The sequence below is a fragment of the Scyliorhinus canicula genome, chromosome 3, assembly GCF_902713615.1.
Source record: "Scyliorhinus canicula chromosome 3, sScyCan1.1, whole genome shotgun sequence".
Classification (NCBI taxonomy): domain Eukaryota; kingdom Metazoa; phylum Chordata; class Chondrichthyes; order Carcharhiniformes; family Scyliorhinidae; genus Scyliorhinus; species Scyliorhinus canicula.
Genome location: NC_052148.1, coordinates 170,846,905 through 170,867,498, shown reverse-complemented (window position 1 = coordinate 170,867,498; position 20,594 = coordinate 170,846,905). Strand labels below are relative to the sequence as shown.

Sequence of the window (20,594 nt, the reverse complement as noted above, 5' to 3'; positions counted from 1 at the left end):
ACCCTTGCAGTTGGTCTCATTCGTTATGGTGCACTCACTGTCACCACCGCTTTACAGGCTCAACTTCCGCACCCAGAGAAAGTGTCCAATGCATTTCAGGACATCCGCTTTCTACCATTTGTTTATTTTTAGTGGCACGCTCAAGGGTAACCTATACTGATGTCTTGCTATTCAGAGATTGTAGTGGACCTGGTTAATCTCTGTGAGTGCCTCAGTCTGCGGAGTGGCATTTAGTTTCTTCTGAGCTGTTGCTTGACTCCACAACAAATTTATCTTTTGGTGGAACTTCGTTGGTAGTTTCCTATTGTACTAATTGATCAATGTTCTTCTGCAAAAAAATGTAACCTTGTTCTAGTTAAGATATTTCTGAATAGAGCAGCTTTCTGTATAAATTGCTCCTGCAGGCTGATAAACAGAATAAAATAAGGGCCAACAAAATAATAAATTTTGCAATCCCGGAGAGCCAACTAGCATTGTTAATGGATAGTACGTGAGAATGTTCAATTTCTTTATCCTTGGTCACAAAATGAGAATATTATTAACTCTGCCAACTGCTACAGTCTTATCTCTTTTTTGTCAGCGTAGTGTAATTTATTACGTTGAACAGCCTTCAGTATACTTTTTAATACTATGCCACTAATTAATGCTAATTGTATAAATCCAGACCCAGAGTTTTTTCTATAGTATGTTGATATTTCTTTGACGTGTTTATCTAGAACCTACAGGATTATATTCACCTCGCCATAGTGATATATACAGCACAGCAAGTGAAAGCCCATCTCTTATTTCTTCTGACCCAGATTATCGACAAGGTAACTTCAAACATACAAACATTTTGTGGTATTTCTTGATTATCATTGATATACACCTCCTGGTCTCTTGACACAATCCCACTAAGGTACTGACCATTCAACTCCCTTTCCTGCTCTCCCCCTCTTCCCCCTCCCCCCTCATATTACTCCTATTAATAATTCCCTTTCCTTGGCTGCTGCCTTTCCTTCCAAAGCTGCAGTCATCTCGCCCTACTTGAAATATGCACTCTTGTTCCCCTTTTCCATGCAAACCCTTGTGTCATCTCCTACCCCTCGTTCCTCTCTAAAGTTCCTGAATTGTCTTATCAACTCCAAAACCCATTCCCATCTTTCCCAAACACCCATGTTTGATTTTTTTTTTTCCAATCTTGCCACCATACCAAGTGGCTCTAACTATAATCACAAATTACGTTCTCTGTGCCTCTGACAAGGTGTGCAATCCTGCTGTACCTCCCAGATTCCTTATCTGGTCAATGACACCGTCATCCCCCAATGCCTCACCTCCAAATAAATGGGACTGCCAAACTTCCATTCATCCAAAATTAATTGTAGGCAAAACATCTCCAGTGATTATTTTCCTGCACTTGCACTGTTACCCCAAAGTACCCCAGGATCTGGCTTTGTCTCCCTGCTCCTCCTCTATCTATTATTGGCGATAACATCCACAACATGAGGTCAATGTTCAGTTATGTACTGATGACATCCAGCTCTACTGTTCCACTTCTTCTCAGCCCATTGATTGCCCATATTGTCAGACTGCTTGTCCACATCCTTCCCCATTGCTGCTTACTATCTTGGCCTGAATGAGACTTTTTGGAACTCTACATCCCATTTTCTCACTTATTCATTGATCCCATATCCTCTTTACCCTAAAGACCATCTTTCTTCTTAACATCACCCACCTGTGCCTTTACTTCAACCAATCTGCTGCTCACTGTCTCATCATTACCTCTGCCATCTTCAGACTGACTTCCAATCATCTTTTGCCAGCCTTTTTCCTTCAGCTCACCAAAATGCTGTTGCATTTTTGCAACTGTGCACTTTTGCTCTTATCCATCTTTTTTGACCTAGATTTTCTCCTGCTTGCCCAATGCCTCCAATTTAAACATCTCAGTTTTGTGTTTTGGTTTCGAGTGCTTACTCAGCTCAACAAGTGATAAAATGTTTAAGTGAAGCAATCTTTTTTTGACCTAGGTAATGTAAATTTATATATGGGATCTGCAAATTGTAATTCGCACAATTCGGACCTCCAGATTAAATTGTTCATTGCCCCGGAAGTTTCTAGTGTACATTTCAGATCAAAATCCACAAGGGACAGAGCTGGCTGTGAGTCAGCCATAGTTCTCAAAATTGCAAGTTAGTAGTTCAATTAGAGTGTGCACAATGCTCAGTTGATGTCAAACGTTCCACAGTGTCTGCAAATCTGAATAATGCTCCCACACATACAGAAATATCATAAACTGACTTTTGAGAATGCATTCATACATGCTGAAAAAAACCATGCTTTGTGGTCTCTAACCTTTTATTCCTCAAACTTTGACCTCCTTGGCATCCCTGATATTAATTACTCCATAATTGGCAGCTGTGCCTTCAGTTTCCTCGGCTCTAAGCTCCATAGTTATCGCCCTGAGCCTCTTCACCTCTACTTCTCATCCCCTTACATTTTACTTAAATCTTGCCCCTTTGACCTAGCTTCTGGTCGTCTGTCCTAATATCTTCTTTGTGTCTTGGTGTTTAACTTTATTTGAACAATACTCCTTTGAAGTGCCTTAGGATGTTACACTTAGTTAAAGATGCCACATTTTAGCTAAATGTGTATTTGTCAATATTTGTATGATCGAGATGATTAACAATTTTTTTTCTTTTTCCCTGCCGACAGTCCACAGAAATGACGATATTAGAAGGTACAGTTCTCAAGCAGGTCTTGCTGGAGAAGATGAGTTGTTGTCAGACTCGTACATTCCAAGCAAGAGATCCAGGTACTATATTTTGTAAAATTTTTGCAATTCATAAAGTAGATTTAGTAATTTATTAAGATGCTAGAACCTACTTTACCACACTCCCAGTCACAAAATGTTTGATCCCAACCCTGGGTCACTGTCCGTGTGGAGTTTCCACATTCTCCCTGTGTCTGCGTGGGTCTCACCTCCACAACTCAAAAGATGCAGGGTAGCATGGTGGTTAGCATAAATGCTTCACAGCTCCAGGGTCCCAGGTTCGATTCCCGGCTGGGTCACTGTCTGTGTGGAGTCTGCACGTCCTCCCCCTGTGTGCGTGGGTTTCCTCCGGGTGCTCCGGTTTCCTCCCACAGTCCAAAGATGTGCAGGTTAGGTGGATTGGCCATGCTAAATTGCCCGTAGTGTCCTAATAAAAGTAAGGTTAAGGGGGGGGTTGTTGGGTTACAGATATAGGGTGGATACGTGGGTTTGAGTAGGGTGATCATGGCTCGGCACAACATTGAGGGCCGAAGGGCCTGTTCTGTGCTGTACTGTTCTATGTTCTATGTGCAGGGTGAGTGAATTGGCCACGCTATATTTTCCCCTCATTTGAAAAAAAAATAATTTGGTACCCTAAGTTTATTGTAAAATACAGAACCTCCCTATCGATCCCCTCATTGTGCATTTAACTTCCTCCAAATACAAACATTCCAGGAGGTTCCCCAGCCACACACAGGCACTGGGTAGAGAAGATGACTTCCGCTCCAGCAGAACCCACCTGCGAGCAATCAGTGAGGTGAAGTCTCGCAGAAATGAATTTGGGTGGTCTCTCCACAGCAAGCTGGTAATCTGAGACCAGGGTGGGGATCTAGGGATGAGAACTGATGAATCGACAGTTCCATTTGTCCTGAAAGCATGCAGTTAATAATTATGCCACTTAGGGTACAAAAGGAGTAACATAGCACTCAGACAATGGTTGACGCTAGTTCAAATTTTCAGTAGGTAAGGAGCCTCTTGCTGGTTAATCGAAGTAGAAAGTATGTATAAATAAATTGTAACAAAACTCACATTGTCAGTTTATTGAAAAAATTCACTGTGGGACACTGTTACAGAGAAGATGGTATATGCTTTGTTTGAAAGCATATTTTGCAAAATGGGCTTGGGGTGAAAGGGCTAAAAATCATAATGCAAATATATTAGTCACCACTTGAGAAATTACTATTTGATAAAGGCCAAGTGATACTGAATGCAATTATGCTCCATGAAAGCAATCATCTCTTAACTCGCACCATCTTTTGAATCTTTCCGTAAGAACTAGGAGCAGGAGTAGGCCATTTGGCCCCTCGAGCCTGCTCCGCCATTCAATGAGATCATGGCTGATCTTTTGTGGACTCAGCTCCATTTTCCGGCCCGAACACCATAACCCTTAATCCCTTTATTCTTCAAAAAACTATCCATCTTTATCTTAAAAACATTTAATGAAGGAGCCTCAACTGCTTCATGGGCAAGGAATTCCATAGGTTCACAACCCTTTGGTTGAAGATGTTCCTCCTCAACTCAGTCCTAAATCTACTTCCCCTTATTTTTAGGTTATGCCCCCAGTTCTACTTCCACCTGCCAGTGGGAACAACCCGCCCGCATCTATCCTATCTATTCCCTTCATAATTTTATATGTTTCTATAAGATCCTCCCCTCATCCTTCAAAATTCCAATGAGTACAGTCCCAGTCTACTCAACCTCTCCTCGTAATACAATCTCTTCACCTCTGGGATTAACCTAGTGAATCTCCTCTGCACACACTCCAGCGCCAGTACGTCCTTTCTCGGGTAAGGAGACCAAAGCTGAACACAATACTCCAGGTGTGTCCTCTCTAACATCTTATACAATTGCAGCATAACCTCTCTAGTCTTAAACTCCATCCCTCTAGCAATGAAGGACAAAACTACATTTGCCTTCTTAATCACCTGTTGCACCTGTAAACCAACTTTTTGCGACTCATGCACTAACACACCAGGTCTCTCTGCATAGCAGCATGTTTTAATATTTTATCATTTAAATAATAATCCCTTTTGCAGTTATTCCTCCCAAACAGATAATCTCACATTTGTCAACATTGTATTCCATCTGCCAGACCCTAGCCCATTCACCTAACCTATCCAAATCCCTCTGCAGACTTCTGGTATCCTCTGCACTTTTTACTTTACTACTCATCTTAGTGCCATCTGCAAACTTGGACACATTGCCCTTGGTCCCCAACTCCAAATCATCTATGTAAATTGTGAACAATTGTGGGCCCAACACTGATTCCTGAGGGTGTTGCTCTGTTTCGGTCCCAACAGTGTCGCCAATACTGTGGGTAGTTCTATTTATCTCAATGAACCACAAGTCTTCCCTTATATCAATCAAATTACCACACAACCAGTTCGTTAGTTCAAGGATGGTTTATTTACATACACGTTATCTCCACATCCAAACACAGTGGGCGGGATTCTTCCATTCGGCGGCAGAGTGTCCAGCCATCGGAAATGCCATTGTGTTTCATGACTGCGTGAATGGACCGCTGGGAGTACTGATTCTGGCCCTTACAGGGGGAGAGGACGGCGCTGCTCCAGCCTCCCATTCCGACTTGAACCGTGCATGCGAAGCGGCCTCCCTCAACTTGCCGGCCCCAACGCAACATGACACGGGAGTTCTGGGGCCGGCGCGTAAGAAAATAGGCCCGGGGAGCGAGAGGCCGGCCCGCCAATAGGTAGTCCCCGATCGCAGGCCGTAGAGCGGCCCGCGACAGGCAACGCGCCGGCGCCAATGGCGCCTATTCTCCTCTCTGTGAAGAATCGCGTGCCGGCGTCGGGGTGGCGTGGTGCTGTTGCGGGGGTACTCCGGCCTGGCGCGGGGCTGGGAGAATCCTGCCCAGTATCTTCTACGAGTTAAATTACACCTGTCAGCTACAATAACCTATACTTAACTTCAGGACGACCAGCACTGTGCAAATGGATAAGGCCTTTTTCTGGATTTCACTTGGCTGGTTCGAAGAAAGTGGCTCTGTCTCTGCTGGGCTCAACCATCAGGTAGCGATCGTTGGTCTTGAACTTAGCAGGCTGTTCCTGCTGCACAGGCTGGATCCAAAAGAGACAGAACACATGGCTGTGCTCTCTTTTATCCCTCTGGGATTTCGCGCTCTTTGGGACGGTCCTTAACCTTGGACACAATAGTTCGATAGGGCTCTGATCACTGTCTTCGATTTCAGCCAATAAAGGGGCGGGTGCCTTGGTGGCTGGGCGGGTCCTTAGCAGTCATTGACCTTGGCAGTTGTGCTTTCTCAGTAAGGGGAGTGGCACCGATCAGCCTGTGGCTGTACCGGTTACTTGATTGGAGTTCTATTGTCCTGGGAAAATGGGCCATTAAAATGCAAACGAGCGGGGGTTCGATCAGGTCTGGTTACCTGTGTTTTAGATGCACATAGGCTCTGTAGCTGTCTGAGTCCTGGGTTGGCCATAATTCCCATGGTCCTTTTCAGGTGCCACCTCAGATGGCTACAAGGGACACCACTAGCTACTGATTGCCAACCAGAGAAACACCTATTAATCCCCACTCTTTGCTTTCTATTAATTAACCAATCCTCTATCCATGCTACTACTTTACCCTTAATGTCATGCATCTTTATCTTATGCAGCAACCTTTTGTGTGGTACCTTGTCAAAAGCTTTCTGGAAATCCAGATATACCACATCCATTGGCTCCCTGTTATCTACCGCACTGGTAATGTCCTCAAAAATTCTGCTAAATTAGATCGGCACGACCTGCCCTTTATGAACCCATGCTGCGTCTGCCCAATGGGACAATTTCCATCCAGATGCCTCGCTATTTCTTCCTTGATGATAGATTGTAGGATTTTCCCTACTACCGAAGTTAAGCTAACTGGCCTATAATTACCCGCTTTCTGCCTATCTCCTTTTTTTAAACAGTGGTGTCACGTTTGCAAATTTCCAATCCGCCGGGACCACCCCAGAGTCTAGTGAATTTTGGTAAATTATCACTAGTTCATTTGCAATTTCCCTAGCCATCTCTTTCAGCACTCTGGGATGCATTCCATCAGAGCCAGGAGACTCTCTGAAGTTTACTCTCATAATCTATCTTGCTCTTCTTTATAGCTTTTTAAGTAGCTTTCTGTTGCCCCCTAAAGACTTCCCAGTCCTCTAGTCTCCCACTAATCTTTGCCACTTTGTATGCTTTTTCCGTCAATTTGATACTCTCCCTTATTTCCTTAGATATCCACGGTCGATTTTCACTCTTTTTCTACCGTCCTTCCTTTTAGTTGGTATAAACCTTTGCTGAGCACTGTGAAAAATCACTTGGAAGGTTCTCCACTGTTCCTCAACTGTTTCATGATAAAGTCTTTGCTCCCAGTCTACCTTGGCTAGCTCTTCTCTCATCACATTGTAATCACCTTTGTTTAAGCACAAAACATTAGTGTTTGATTTTACCTTCTCACCCTTCCACTAAGAATTGTGTTCATATTTGGATGATCACGATGAAAAAAAAGTGACAAAATATTTTTTTTTCTAAAATTTTAGTGTACCTGATTCATTTTTTCCAATTAAGGGGCAAATTAGCGTGGTCAATCCACCTAGCTGACAAATCTTTGGGTTGTGGGGGCGAAACCCACGCAAACACTGGGAGAATGTGCAAACTCCACACGGATAGCGACCCAGAGCCGGGATCGAACCTGGGACCTCTGCGCCGTGAGGCAGCAGGGTTAATCCACTGCGCCACCGTGCTGCTCTAAAGTGGCAAAATGTTTTGTGTGCCTCAGCATTTGAAGTTCAAATTGAAAGATTTGTGCGTGGAATATGGCACTACAATAATACTGGAAAAACAATACAATGGGAGTGATAGATGCATCATTTCCCATTTTAAAGTTTCAGGAAGAATCTGGGTGGCATGGTTGCGCAGTGGTTAGCACTGCTGCCTCATGGCACTCAACACCCGGGTTTGATCCTGGCCCCTGGTCACTGTGTGGAGTTTGCACATTCTCTCTGTGTCTGGTTGGGTCTCACTCCCACAACCCAAAGATGTACATGGTAGGTGGATTGGCCATGCTAAATTGCCCTTTAATTGGAAAAAAAGAATTGAGCACTTTAAAATTTAAAAAAATCGAAAGAAAGAGAATGAATGAAAATGTTTTTATATGATGTAATGACATGCACTTTTAAGTACTTATAACGTTTGCTGCATGCTTCCATGAATATTCGGTAAGTATTAATGGTTTAGCTCAGTTGGCTGGACAGCTGGTTCATGATGCAGAGCGGCGCCGACAGCGCAGGTTCAATTCCTGTACCAGCTGAGGCCTTCTCAACCTGAGGTGTGGTAATCCTCAGGTTAAATCACCACCGGTCAGTTCTCCTCCTCAAAGGGGAAAGCAGCCTCTGGTCAGCTGGGACTGCAGCGACTTTTGCTCATGGAGCTTAATTTAGAGATTTTATTACTAATACAATCAGAATGATTATTATAGCTTTGTTTCCACAGCAATGAAGAAAACGTGAATTAAACCTTTGCATACCGTAGAGAGTGGTTTTGTGTTTTGAAATTTTGCCGAGCTGTTTTTTCATATGTTTCTAAATGCAAATGTATGGTTGCGTTGACTGCATTTTGGTGCATAGTTGTGATTGCCATTGCTGTTGTTCGGAGAGGCAATACATTTTAAAGCTTTTGCCTGCATTCCATCTCCCCTGCCCCCCCCAAACCCCCGCCCTCACCAAACCACCATCCACCCCCCCACCCAATCAATTATTGACAGCAGTCTGACATAAACACAAAGTGCATATTTGTTTTGGAATTCTGCTTTGTTAAAAGCAATAAACTGACCCAGTATGTTGTTGTACCAGTTGAGTCATGGAGTTGTAATTTCCACGCACAATAAGCCAGGCCATCAATGGTTGTCCTGATCCAAAACAAGAGGGAGGAATCAAGTTAGTGAGTCATCCTGTGCTGTTGCTCATATATGACTTGCTTATGGGGCAGCTTTGCCAACTTGTCGGACAGTTGGCAAGTGGTCATATGCACAAAGGAGGCCAACTAGGGGAGAAAATAAATCCTCAGGGAGACGAGAAATTTTAAATTTGTGATTAAAGAAAGTGACTGATGAACTAAGGCATTAATTCTAAATTAAACCTTTTTAAATTCTGCAGTTCATATGAGGTTCCAGGGGATGATAATGGATTGAGCCAGGAGTTGATGTTGAAACGTCAGGAGGAAGAACTAAAGCAGCTCCAAAGCAGGCTAAATCGAAAACCATTCCAATCAGGATTTTACCAAGCCGATATGGTCAAAGCATCTATGTTAGACATCACCAGGGATCCTTTGAGAGATGTAGCAATGGAAACATCACTGACACAAAGAAAATTGAAGGTAAGAGCATCACTTGTTTTAAGCAGGAAGCTGTCAGCTTTAATGTAAAGCAATCTCCATGCTCAAGTCATTAGGCATGAGTCGTCCCTGTTCAATGGATCCTTTCACCCACCTCCAGTCTTTTCCCTTTACCTGGACTCCTCCCTCTAGCCTCCCACCTGCTCTTAATCGTTTCATTGTGAACTATCAGAGTGACCTCCGTCATCTCAATTTCTCTGCTCCTCTTCCCCACTCCAGCCTGTCTCCTTGTATACTTGCTGCACTGTGTTCTCTCAAGTGTAACCCTGACTTTGTTATCAAACCTGTGGCCAAGGGTGGTTGTGTTGTTGTTTGGGGCACTGACCTTTACTTCTCAGAGGCTGAGTGCCAACTCTTTCAGACACTTCCTCCTACCTTTATCCTGGACTATGACCCCACCGAATATCAAGCCATTGTTTTCAGGACTATCACTGACCTCATCACCTCTAAAGATCTTGGGCAGGATTCCCTGTACGGCGACTCCAAAATCGTGTTCAGCGGTTGGCCGGTGAATCCCCGTTTACGCCAAAATCGGAGGGGGGGGGGGACGCTGCTTTCGGTGATGCTCCGCCCCCTTGAAAATGGCGTACTCTTCGAGTATGCCGCAAGCTGTTGTGACAACCTTAGGACATCACCTGAGGCGCTCCCTCAATGCTCTGCCCCTGATGGGCCGAGGGCCCAGTGCCGTGGGTCACTCGTGGTATTTTTTCCATGAACCTGGCTGCGGACTGAGTCCAGCACTGCCAAAGTCGGGAGGGGGGGAGGAGGGGAAAAGAGTCCAGCGCCAAAGTCGGGAGGGGGGGGGGGGTGGAGAGCCGTAGCCGGGGCTGGGCACACTGGTGGGGATGGTACGGGGGTGGCGAGCCTTGTCAAAGGGGAGCAGTTTTTGGCAGGCCGGGTCCACACGCGACCGGCGCCATGTGCATTCGCAGCCGTGGACCTGGCAATTCTTCGACTATCCGCAGGTAAAGCCAGGGGCTTTACGCTACGCGGCTGCTAGCCCCTCACCAGACGGAAGATCAGTGCAGCTTTTACGCCGTTTTAGCTGGTGTAAAACGCCACTGTTCCCATGTTGACGTCAGCACTTAGTCTTCAAATCGGAGAATCCAGCCCCTTCTCTCCATAGTTTTGAATTTTACAGCCCCCATCCCTGCACAGCTTGCTTCTACCTCCTTCCCAAAATCCACAAACAGGACTGCCCTGATTGACCCATCATATTAGCCTTTTCCTGCCCCATGGGAATTCATTTCTTCTTATCCTGATTCTTCCTATCCTGATGCCATTCTGATTCTTCTAATGCCCTATGTCAAATCAACAATTTCTAGTTTTCTGGCCCCCTCCTTTTCAATATGGGCGCCCAATCCCTCGTCACCTCTACCCCCAGCAGGAGGGATCTCGGGGCTTTCTGCTTCTTCCTTGAGCAGAGGCCCAAACAATCCCCATCCACCGCTGTCCAACTGAAAATGTCTTTTCACTCAACGTTTTCTCCTTAACTTGTCTCACTTCCTGAAAATGAAAGGTGTGGCAATGGGTATCCACATGAGCCCCAGTTACGCCTGTCTTTTTGAGGGGTATATGGAACGGTCCCTGTTCCAATCCTGCTCACCTCTTTCTCCATTATGGATGATAATATTAGTGCCGTTTCATACTCTCATCCGGACCAAGAAAAAGGTTACTGATTTTTGCTTCCAGTTTGCAACCCCCTCTCTCCTTTACATGGTCTACCTCTCTGACATCTCCCTTCTTTGACCTCTCTGTCTCTATTTCTGGCAATATACTGACCACCAATATTCATTACAAACCCACCAACTCCCACAGCTACCTTAACTACAACTCCTCACACCCCGCACCCTGTAAGGACTCCATCCCATTCTTTCAGTTTTTCCATCTCTGCTGCATCTATGTAAAAATTAGGACACCCACCAGGCCATCTGTCTCATTCTTAAGGTCGCTACATCTTGTTGCAATCTTTCACAGCTACAGTTTAATGTCTAACACATTTCTCCTCTTTTTAGTTCTGATGAAGAGCCAAAAGGACTTGAAACTTCAGCTCTGTTTTCTCTCCTCACAGATGCTGTCAGACCTGCTGCGTTTTTCCAGTATTTTCTGTTCCTGTTTCAGATTCCAACATCCCCAGTATTTGCTTATTCTGCTGACATGTCTGCCTCTCTCTTCAATTGTCGTTCCCCCCCCCCCCCCCCCCCCCCCATTGTGGTTGGCTGGGCACTCAACCATGTCTGACCCATCTCCTATACCTCTGCCCTAACCCCTTCCCCTCCTTCCCAGAACCCTGACCGGGCCCCTTTTGTCCGCACCATTCGCCCCACCAGCCTCCACATTCAAAGGATCCTCCTCTGCCATTTCCAACAGCTCCAGCACAATGTCACCACTAAACACATTTTCTCCTCACTCCCCCGCCCACTCAGTCAGCATTCTGCAGGGAATGCTCCCTCCGTGATACCCTGGCCCAGTCATCCATAGCCCACGACCCTTCATCTCCTTCCCATGACACCTTCCCACGAAATCAGAGAGGGTGCAACCGGAGGGAGAAATCGGAGGGGAAGGGGTTAGGGCAGAGGTATAGGAGATGGGTCAGACATGGTCCAAGGCCCAAGCACTCCTTTCAGCTTAAGCACTTGCACCTCCTTTAATTTTGTCTACTGTATTCATTGCTCCCAATGAGTTCTCCTCTACATTGTGGAGATTAAACGCAGACTGGGTGATTGCAAGTACAACTCCAACCTTCCAGTCGCTTACTATTTCAACTCAGCAACTTGCTCTCATGCCCACATGTTCGTCTTTGGACTGCTGAATTCTCCAGTGATGCCCAACGTTTTTCTACAGTTAGATAAAATATAGTTTTGTGAGCCTCCTACCCTCCGCTATCTCTAATCTGGGAGCACTCAATCTTGATAGATATAAATGGTTGACAAATGTACTATTTCTCAACAGTGACTTTCTTTCATTCTCGGGATGTAGCCGACCGACTCTTGCAAGTCTGCATTTATTGCTCATTCATAGTTTAATTTAAAAGGTGGTCATGGATCTTCTTGAGCAATCTTTATTTTTACAAATGAATAGTCGGTTGCATCATTTTGGATTTTTTTTTATTGTCACATGTACCGAGGTACTGTGGGCGTGATTCATCCCCCCCCCCCACGCCGGGTGGGAGAATAGCGGGAGGGCCTCCCGACATTTTTCACGCCCTCCCGCTATTCTCCCCCCCCCCCCCCCCCCCACGCCCGACCCACGCCACGAATTGCCGCTCGCCGTTTTACGGCTAGTGGCGATTCTCTGAGGCCGATGGGCTGAGCGGCCGGACCTTCGCGCCCGTTTCAACACGGCAGCAAACACACCTTGCTGCCGTCGTGAAACGGGCGCCAGATGCCCGATTGGCACAGCAGTACCACGGCCATGCCAAGGGGGGCATAGGCCCGCGGTCGGTGCCCACCAATCGCGGGCTGTGCGTCCGTAACTCTTCCCTCCGCCGCCCTGCAAGATCAAGCCGCCCGCATGTGCGGGTTTGCGTTGTCCAACCTGCGCATGCGCGGCTGACGTCATCGGCCACGTCAGCCGGCGTGACGCATGGGGCCGCGCTCCTATCCCCGCCCGGGGGGGGGGGGGGGGAGAGAATCAGCCCCGGAAGTGGGCGTGAAGGCTGCCGTGGATCACGGCCTGTCCCACGGCAGCCTTTACGATTCTCCGCATTTGCAGAGAATCTCGCCCTGTATTTTTCTGGGTACAGTCCAGACACATCATTCCATACATGAAAAAAGCAAAAGACATAACATAAATCCACAATGTAAATACATAGTCACAGGCAACGGGTGAGCATATGAAGTGCAGTACTACTCAGCAGAGAAGATGTGTGAAGAGAGTCATTCAAGAGTCTGGTAACGGCGGGGAAGAAGTTGTTTTTAAACCTGTTCGAGCATGTTCTAAGACTTTGAGTCTCCTGCCCGATGGAAGAATAAAAAACCCGGATGGGAGGGGTCTTTGATTATGCTGCCCACTTTCCCTAGGCAGTGGGAGGTGCAGACAGAGTCAATGGATGGGAGGAAGGTTTGCATGATGGACTGGGCTGTGTTCACGACTCTGTAGTTTCATATGGTCTTGGTCCGAGCAGTTGCCATACCAGGCTGTGATGCAGCCAGATAGAATGCATTCTATGGTGCATCTATCAAAATTTCAGACAAGTGTTACGAATCAACCACATGGTGTGGGGCTGGAGTCGCATGAATCTGTTATTGTTACAATCTGGCTGCTTTCCGGACTTTTTTGTGTTTCTGGTGCCAGCCCACAAATTACGAGGTTTATTGAATTTATTTTCACAACTGGCCATGAAGGAGAAATCTGATCTTCTGAGTTTCTAGGCCAGAGCAGCATTCAGTCGTTCCTCCTCCAGAAAATATACACGGCATAAATAATTTGAACACATTTTGCACACTAGATTTCCAGAAAGGAAGCAGTTACCCCGACCTAGGATGACCGTTCAGAGGCAGGCGAAAGATGACTTGTGTTTGGGATGAGCATGTTTAGTTTTCTCTCATTAATTTTTTTTTACTGTACAACAATAATTGAAACATTCTTTTATTTTTTTCCCCCTCAGAATTTCTTTGGACCCGAGTTTGTTAAAATGATCAGTGAACCTTCTGTTTTACTGGACCTTCCAACATCAATTCTGGTAAGGTTAATGGGAAAAAATATTAACTGTTTGTTAATCGGCTAAATTTGTTAATAGGCTAAATTTGTTAATCAGCTAAATTTGTTTAAAATTTAATTCCATTTTTAAAAATCTGTTCAATATCCCACAGTGTTGCATGTAGGGAGTTAATATTCAGACCAGTGATATTGTTCAGCAAATTTAGAAAATGGAGGATAGAGAGATGCAGTAGATTAGGCAGGGAAGGATGGAGTGGGGGAGCCGAGGGAGAAGATAGAAACAAAATGGTAGGTGGCGTAGGGAGGTGGAGAGAGGTCAGAGAGAGTGGAAGAAATGAATGAAAGTGCAGAGCTATTGGAAGAGCAAGGGTTAGGAATGCACTCTTGTCTGCGTCTCAGGCATGCAATCTGTGGGGGCAGGGTTGTTCCGTTTTGCATCAATATTTCAGATACTGAGGACTCCAGGGCTTGAAATATTGATGCTGAATTACGCCATTGTGTCAGTCAGCAAGCTGCAAAGACTGTTATGGCTGCTGCTGTTCTGCTTTTTCATATCAGTTGCATCAGTTTTTTTTAGTAGATAGAATGCTTCTTGACTTGCAACTGTGCCATCAGGAGGCAGTAATATGTGATGGTGAAGCAGACACTGGAAGAACTAAAGTAATGGGAATTTAATTTGGATTAAATTTATTAATAGCTGCCCGAAAGGCCATGGTATCCAACAGCATCTGGGCTGAAAATCTAGCAGTGCCTCTAGGGCTGGTTTAGCTCAGTGGGCTAGACAGCTGGTTTGTGATGCAGAAGAAGGCCAGCAGCGCGGGTTCAATTCCCGGCTTACTCGAACAGGCGCTGGAATGTGGCGACTAGTGGCTTTCCACAGCAACTTCATACTTAATAATAAACGGTTATTATTATTAGCCGATTTGTTCCTGTATGACTCCAACACTGGAAACTACCTAACAATGCGGGAAATTGCCCAGGTTTTTGTTTCCTGTCCACATAAGCAGGAGAATTCTAACTAAGCTCCTATCAGCCTGCTCCTAGTTAGCAATACATGCATGAAAGTAGTTGCAATTGGTGTTGCTAGGTGATACTTATTGATAACCCACGTATTGAAACTCTGTTAGGCTTCCACCAGAACTCGGCTACAAACTATATTACGATCTTGAAACAGGCATGCCAGAAGTATCTTTTTTAAAAATAAGTTTATTTTAACAAATTAATTTGATTTGCAGAAAAATGCATTGTGCATGTGTTCATTTTGTGAGAATTGTTGACTTGCATATATAAATTGTGGGTGCACATTGCTTTTTTATATCCAGATGACTATATTTTAAGACTTCCACTGCTATTTAGCACAGAGGGCTAAACAGCTGACTTGTAATGCAGAACAATGCCAGCAGCGTAGGTTCAATTCCCGTACCGGCCTCCCCGAACAGGCGCCGGAATGTGGCGACTAGGGGCTTTTCACAGTAACTTCATTAAAGCCTACTTTTGACAATAAGCGTTATTATGATTATTATTTAGATTTTTTTTAATATAGCCATCATTCAGGTACTATAAAGGTAAAAACACATTTGCTTATAGTCAAGCAAATGGGCAGCATATTAATCAACTCTTAATGTTCATTAATGTATGTTTACAGACTAAGAATGGAAAGGGGGAGGACATTCGGCGAAAAGTGAACATCATGTTGTTAAGTGGACAGTGCTTGGAATTGACCTGTGACACCAAGTCAACATGCAAGGATGTGTTTGATATGGTGGTTGCTCACATTGGCCTGGTGGAACATCATTTTTTTTCCTTGGCATATTTAAAAGGTAGATGGATAGCTGCTAAAAGTTGCCGTTTACAATGATTAGTTTTGCGTGTTTGATATTCCCAGCAGGCAGCTGAGGTTTGAGTATTGGAGTGGCAATTCTTTTGATAACGAGAATTTGTATGTTTTATGTACCAGCAAGATGTTGAGATATATTCAGTTTTCCACCAATGTAAACCAACGTCTTCAAAATAAAGATGAGTTATTATGACAAAAAAATCATAGAAGGGCTACAGAACAGGAGAATGCCACGCAACCCGCTGTGTTTGTGCCTGGTCCTACTCTGCTGCCTTTTCCCCACAGCCCTGCAAATTGTTTCTCTTCAGATAACTATCGAGTTCCCGTTTTGAAAATGTCCACTATACTCTCGTACAGCACATTCCAGTTCCTAACCACTTTCTGTCTAAAACAAGTTTCCCTCATGTCGCCATTTGTTCCTTTGCCATTTAGACAAATTCGGTGTCCTCTGGTTCACAATCCTTCTGCCAACCAGAACAGCTATTCCCAGTCTACTCTGTCCAGACCCTTCATAGTAAGAAGTCTTACAACACCAGGTTAAAGTCCAACAGGTTTGTTTCGAATCACTCGTTTTTGGAGCTCCTTCCTCAGGTGAAACAAAACATAGTTAAAAGTTTGTACAATTTTCTCCCTTTTAACACCTCTCCTCCCCCTCTCACCCCTACTCATGTGGCAAAAGCACCTCAATAAAGTCATGAATGGACTCCACCGCATTTCTGACCCCCTCAGCGCGAACTTAATCTTCTCCACCCGGAGAAAAATGTCCAAATCCCCCAGCCAGACCACCATCCCCGGTGGCGTATCCGACCTCCAGTTCAAAAGGATCTTTCACCACGGCATCAGCCCCTTGCCCTCCAGCAGTACCTGCTCCTCCAAAACCCCAAAGATCGCCACCATTGGGTCCAATCTAACCTCGGCTCCCACTATCCTGGATAGTGTCCCAAATACCACCTCCCAAAAGCTCTCCAACTTCTCGCAGCCCCAAATCATGAGCATGATTCACCTGTCCCCACCCACACTTCTGAGACCCATCTGTTACCCCCTGGAATAAATTACTCATGCGTGCCTGGGTCATGTGTACCCTGTGCACCACTTTGAACTGAATCAAGCTCATCTTTGCGCAGGAGGAGGTTCAGTTCACTTGTCAAATGCCTCACACCAACAAATTTTCCTCCCCAACTTCTTTCACTTACGCTGTATCCTTACTACCAGTGCCTTGCCCTGCTCTCCCAACCACCCGTATATGTCCCCAATCCTGCCCTTATCTGAGTCATCAAGGAACAGCAATTGCTCTAGTATCGTGTACTCCGGTAGTTGGGGTATCGTCAGCAACTCTTTTCGCACAACGTCCCACACCTGCATATACCTAAACTCATTTCTCCTCAGCTGCTCAAACCCCTCTCACAGCTTGTCCGATCTAGCAAAGTTTCCTCCAAGAACATATCCCTTACCCACCCGCTCCAGTCTCATCCTCTTCCACTTCCCATACATTCCATCCACCTCCACCCCTCACCCACCCCCTGGCCGGGATTCTTCGATGGCTGAAATCGGGTTCGGCGATCGGCCGGAGAATCCCTGTTTGTGCCAGAATCGGTAAAGTCACTGTTTTTGCGATGCTCCATCCCCTCAAAAACGGTGCATTCAGGGAGTATGCCGCATGCCGTATGTACGACCTCAGGATGTCACCTGAGGCCCTACCCGATAGACTGAGTTCCCAGCGGCGTGGGGCAATGTGCTCACACCGTTCGTGAACCTCGCATGGCGGACTGAGTCCAGCGCCGTCACAGTGGGGGGGGGGGGGGGGGGGGGGGGGGGGGAGCCGGTCCGCAGGTTGGGGAGGGAGCCGGTCCGCAGGTTGGGGAGGGGGGTCTTTGGCAGGGGCTGGGGGCACTACTGGGGGGTGGCTACAGGGGGGCAGTTTTTGGCAGGCTGGGTCTGTGCATGGCAGGCACCATGTTGCATGGCGTGGCCGCCACAGGCCGCCGGTGTGTACAAGGCTACTCTCCAGCCGTAGTCTCAGGTAAAGTCGGGTACACGGCTGCTAGCCACAGGACCAGAGAATCCAGCCCCAGGTTTCCGCACAGGGCGTCAACACCAACATTTTATCCAACTTAAAATGCCTCCCCAACTGGTTCCATATCTTAATAATTTACTCACCAGTGGATTCCCCGTATGCTTCCCCGAGGCTAATGGCAACGGGGCTCTTCTCGGGACCCAACAATCAGAACCGCTGCAGAACTCCTCCTAATATACTCTGCCCCTCACCACCAATGGTTCACATTCTCCACACTCTCAGCCCAATAATAATGCATCAGATTCGGGAGCACCAACCCCATTTTCTGCCTCTGCCTCTGCAACCGAACCCTCTTCACCATTGGTACCTTCAACTATGAACTCCAAAACCAGTGCCTCCACCGCCCACTATTGTCTGCCATCGCCGCCCCCCCCCCCCTTCGGCCTCACCCAAACCCACTATGTACATTCGTTCTGTCCTAAACAACCGTTCACTGCTACTCTCTGATTCCTATCACTCATCTAATTTTGTATCCATGTCCTTTGTTTCATGAGCTCCAACTTGCTGACAAACCTGTTATCTAGCAACTTATCCAATTATTAAATGTCTTTTGGAATTCCATGCACACCACATCAACCATACGACCCTCAATAACTCAGTAACTCATCAAAAAATCAAACAATTGAGTTAAGCATAATTTGTCCTGAGTAAACCCATGTTGGATTTCTTTAATTGATCCAAATTTGTTCAAGTGACTATTCATTTAGTCCTGAATTAACATTTCTAATAGCATTCCCACCACTGAGTTTAAACTGACTGGTCTGTAGTCACTGGGCTTATACTTACACATTTCTTTGAAACATTTGTAATTCTCCAGTCCTGTGGCACCATGCCTGTATCTAAAGAGGATTGAAAGATTATGGCCAGTGTCTTCGCAGTTTCCGTGCTTACATCCCTTCGTAACCTTGGATATATTTTATTTGGTCCCATTGGTTCATCGACTTTAAGGGCATCCATCCTATCTAATAGCTGTTCATCAATTTGTAGCCCATTTAGTGTCTCAACAACCTTCTCTTTCACTTTGACTTGGGCGTACCTTCTTTGATAAAGACAAGTACAAAATACTTGTTTAGTACCTCAGCCATGCCCTCTGCCTCCATCTGTATGCCTCTTTTTTGATCTTCAATTAACCCCACCCATTGTTCCATGACCGTTTTGTCTGCCAATCTTTGATTCCAATTTACTTGAGCCAGATCCAGTCTCATCCCATTGAATTTGGCTCTGCCCTAATTAATTGATTTTATTCCAGATCCGCAATGGAAAAGGACATGGAACGATCTAGATTTTCTGATCACAGTTTCCTAAATATTCCCCTACTGATACTTGGTTCACTTGACTCATCTCATTCCCCAGAACCAGATGCAATAAAGACTCTTTCCTCATTGCACTGCAAACATACTGGTGTTGAAAATTCTCCTGAACACACAGTATCCCAGTCTATCTTAGAACATAGAACATAGAACAGTACAGCACAGAACAGGCCCTTCGGCCCTCAATGTTGTGCCGAGCCATGATCACCCTACTCAAACCGACGTATCCACCCTATACCCGTAACCCAACAACCTCCCCCTTAACCCTACTTTTATTAGGACACTACGGGCAATTTAGCATGGCCAATCCACCTAACCCGCACATCTTTGGACTGTGGGAGGAAACCGGAGCACCCGGAGGAAACCCACGCACACAGGGGGAGGACGTGCAGACTCCACACAGACAGTGACCCAGCCGGGAATCGAACCTGGGACCCTGGAGCTGTGAAGCATTTATGCTAACCACCATGCTACCCTGCTGCCCCTTATTATTCTATCATGCTTGCAACTCTGTACAGTTTCCGTGCAAATTTATTTCTCTGTACCTTGATATTTTGTCTGTGGTTTTTCTGATTTTTTTTTTGTTTACTTCTTTAGTAACAGTTTTAAACTCCAGACTCTGAGTGGAATTTACAGATTTGTCAGTCAGACAGCAGCATTTGTGTTCAAAGATGAGGTGTGGTTTATTGCCATGGTACCTCTCTGAAATAATACTGTATTTAGACATGTAAATATTTTGATTGCAACGTTGTTAATATTTTGATTGCAACTTGTTGCAAATTGTATGATGAAACACTCTTTGTTAACTGTCCATGTAGGTTGTCCATTAATTTAATTTGATAGATCATGCCCCATTACCTTGTGGGATTACTTCACAAATAGTAGATTTGCCCTATAATCTCATGCAGACTGACTGCTGAAAAATGAGCAAAAGGGAAACTACTTTTAGATCAAAGTGCAACCATGAATATTACAAGACTGGCAACTATGATTCCTTATGGTTTGTACTGCTGCAACATACAGATGAATTAAGCTCTAAGCTCATACTTAACTCTAATTTGTACAAAGAGTGTATTCAGTTTCTTGCTGAGAAAAAGATGGTGTATTTCTCTTTGTATCGTTAATCTCGGACATTGTTTCGAGACTTTTAATAATGCACTGGGCTGTCCAGTGCCTCACACTATTGCCTTCGTCTGTAACTAATTCTGTTTTAAAAAAAAACTTTTAAAATAGCTTAGCTGGTTACAAAAATTGGCAGCGTGGCGTATTTCTAAAATGACATGACATGTAGTGAATTTCGTCTTTTTCTCAAGTGGCAAATTTACAGCAAAAGGAATCATTTTGGGACCAGCAGCTTGCTGTGCCCTATGTACTAAATGTTTGTGGTTAAGCTTCAAGATCAGAGTGAGTGGGGGCTCACCAATGTCGCATCAATGAGCTTTTTAAAATGCATTGGTAGAAAACATGGCTTGTTACAGGCACCAAACAAGTTTGTAAGATTATTAAAAGTTCTTGCAAAGCCAAGAGCTGATCCTTG

The 20,594-nt window shown here is 45.3% G+C and overlaps 1 protein-coding gene across 13 annotated transcripts in view; it reads left to right on the top strand.

Moving 5' to 3' along the window:
* ptpn13 (protein tyrosine phosphatase non-receptor type 13) overlaps window positions 1–20,594 on the top strand; it is a 367,703-nt gene that overhangs the window by 160,717 nt on the left and 186,392 nt on the right. For all 13 annotated transcript variants that reach the window (XM_038791751.1, XM_038791755.1, XM_038791749.1 and 10 more), the window contains 5 exons: window positions 717–812; window positions 2,692–2,791; window positions 8,937–9,156; window positions 13,784–13,858; window positions 15,482–15,656. In XM_038791751.1, coding sequence (XP_038647679.1) covers window positions 717–812; window positions 2,692–2,791; window positions 8,937–9,156; window positions 13,784–13,858; window positions 15,482–15,656 — 666 coding nt within the window. The remainder of the gene's footprint in view (window positions 1–716; window positions 813–2,691; window positions 2,792–8,936; window positions 9,157–13,783; window positions 13,859–15,481; window positions 15,657–20,594) is intronic.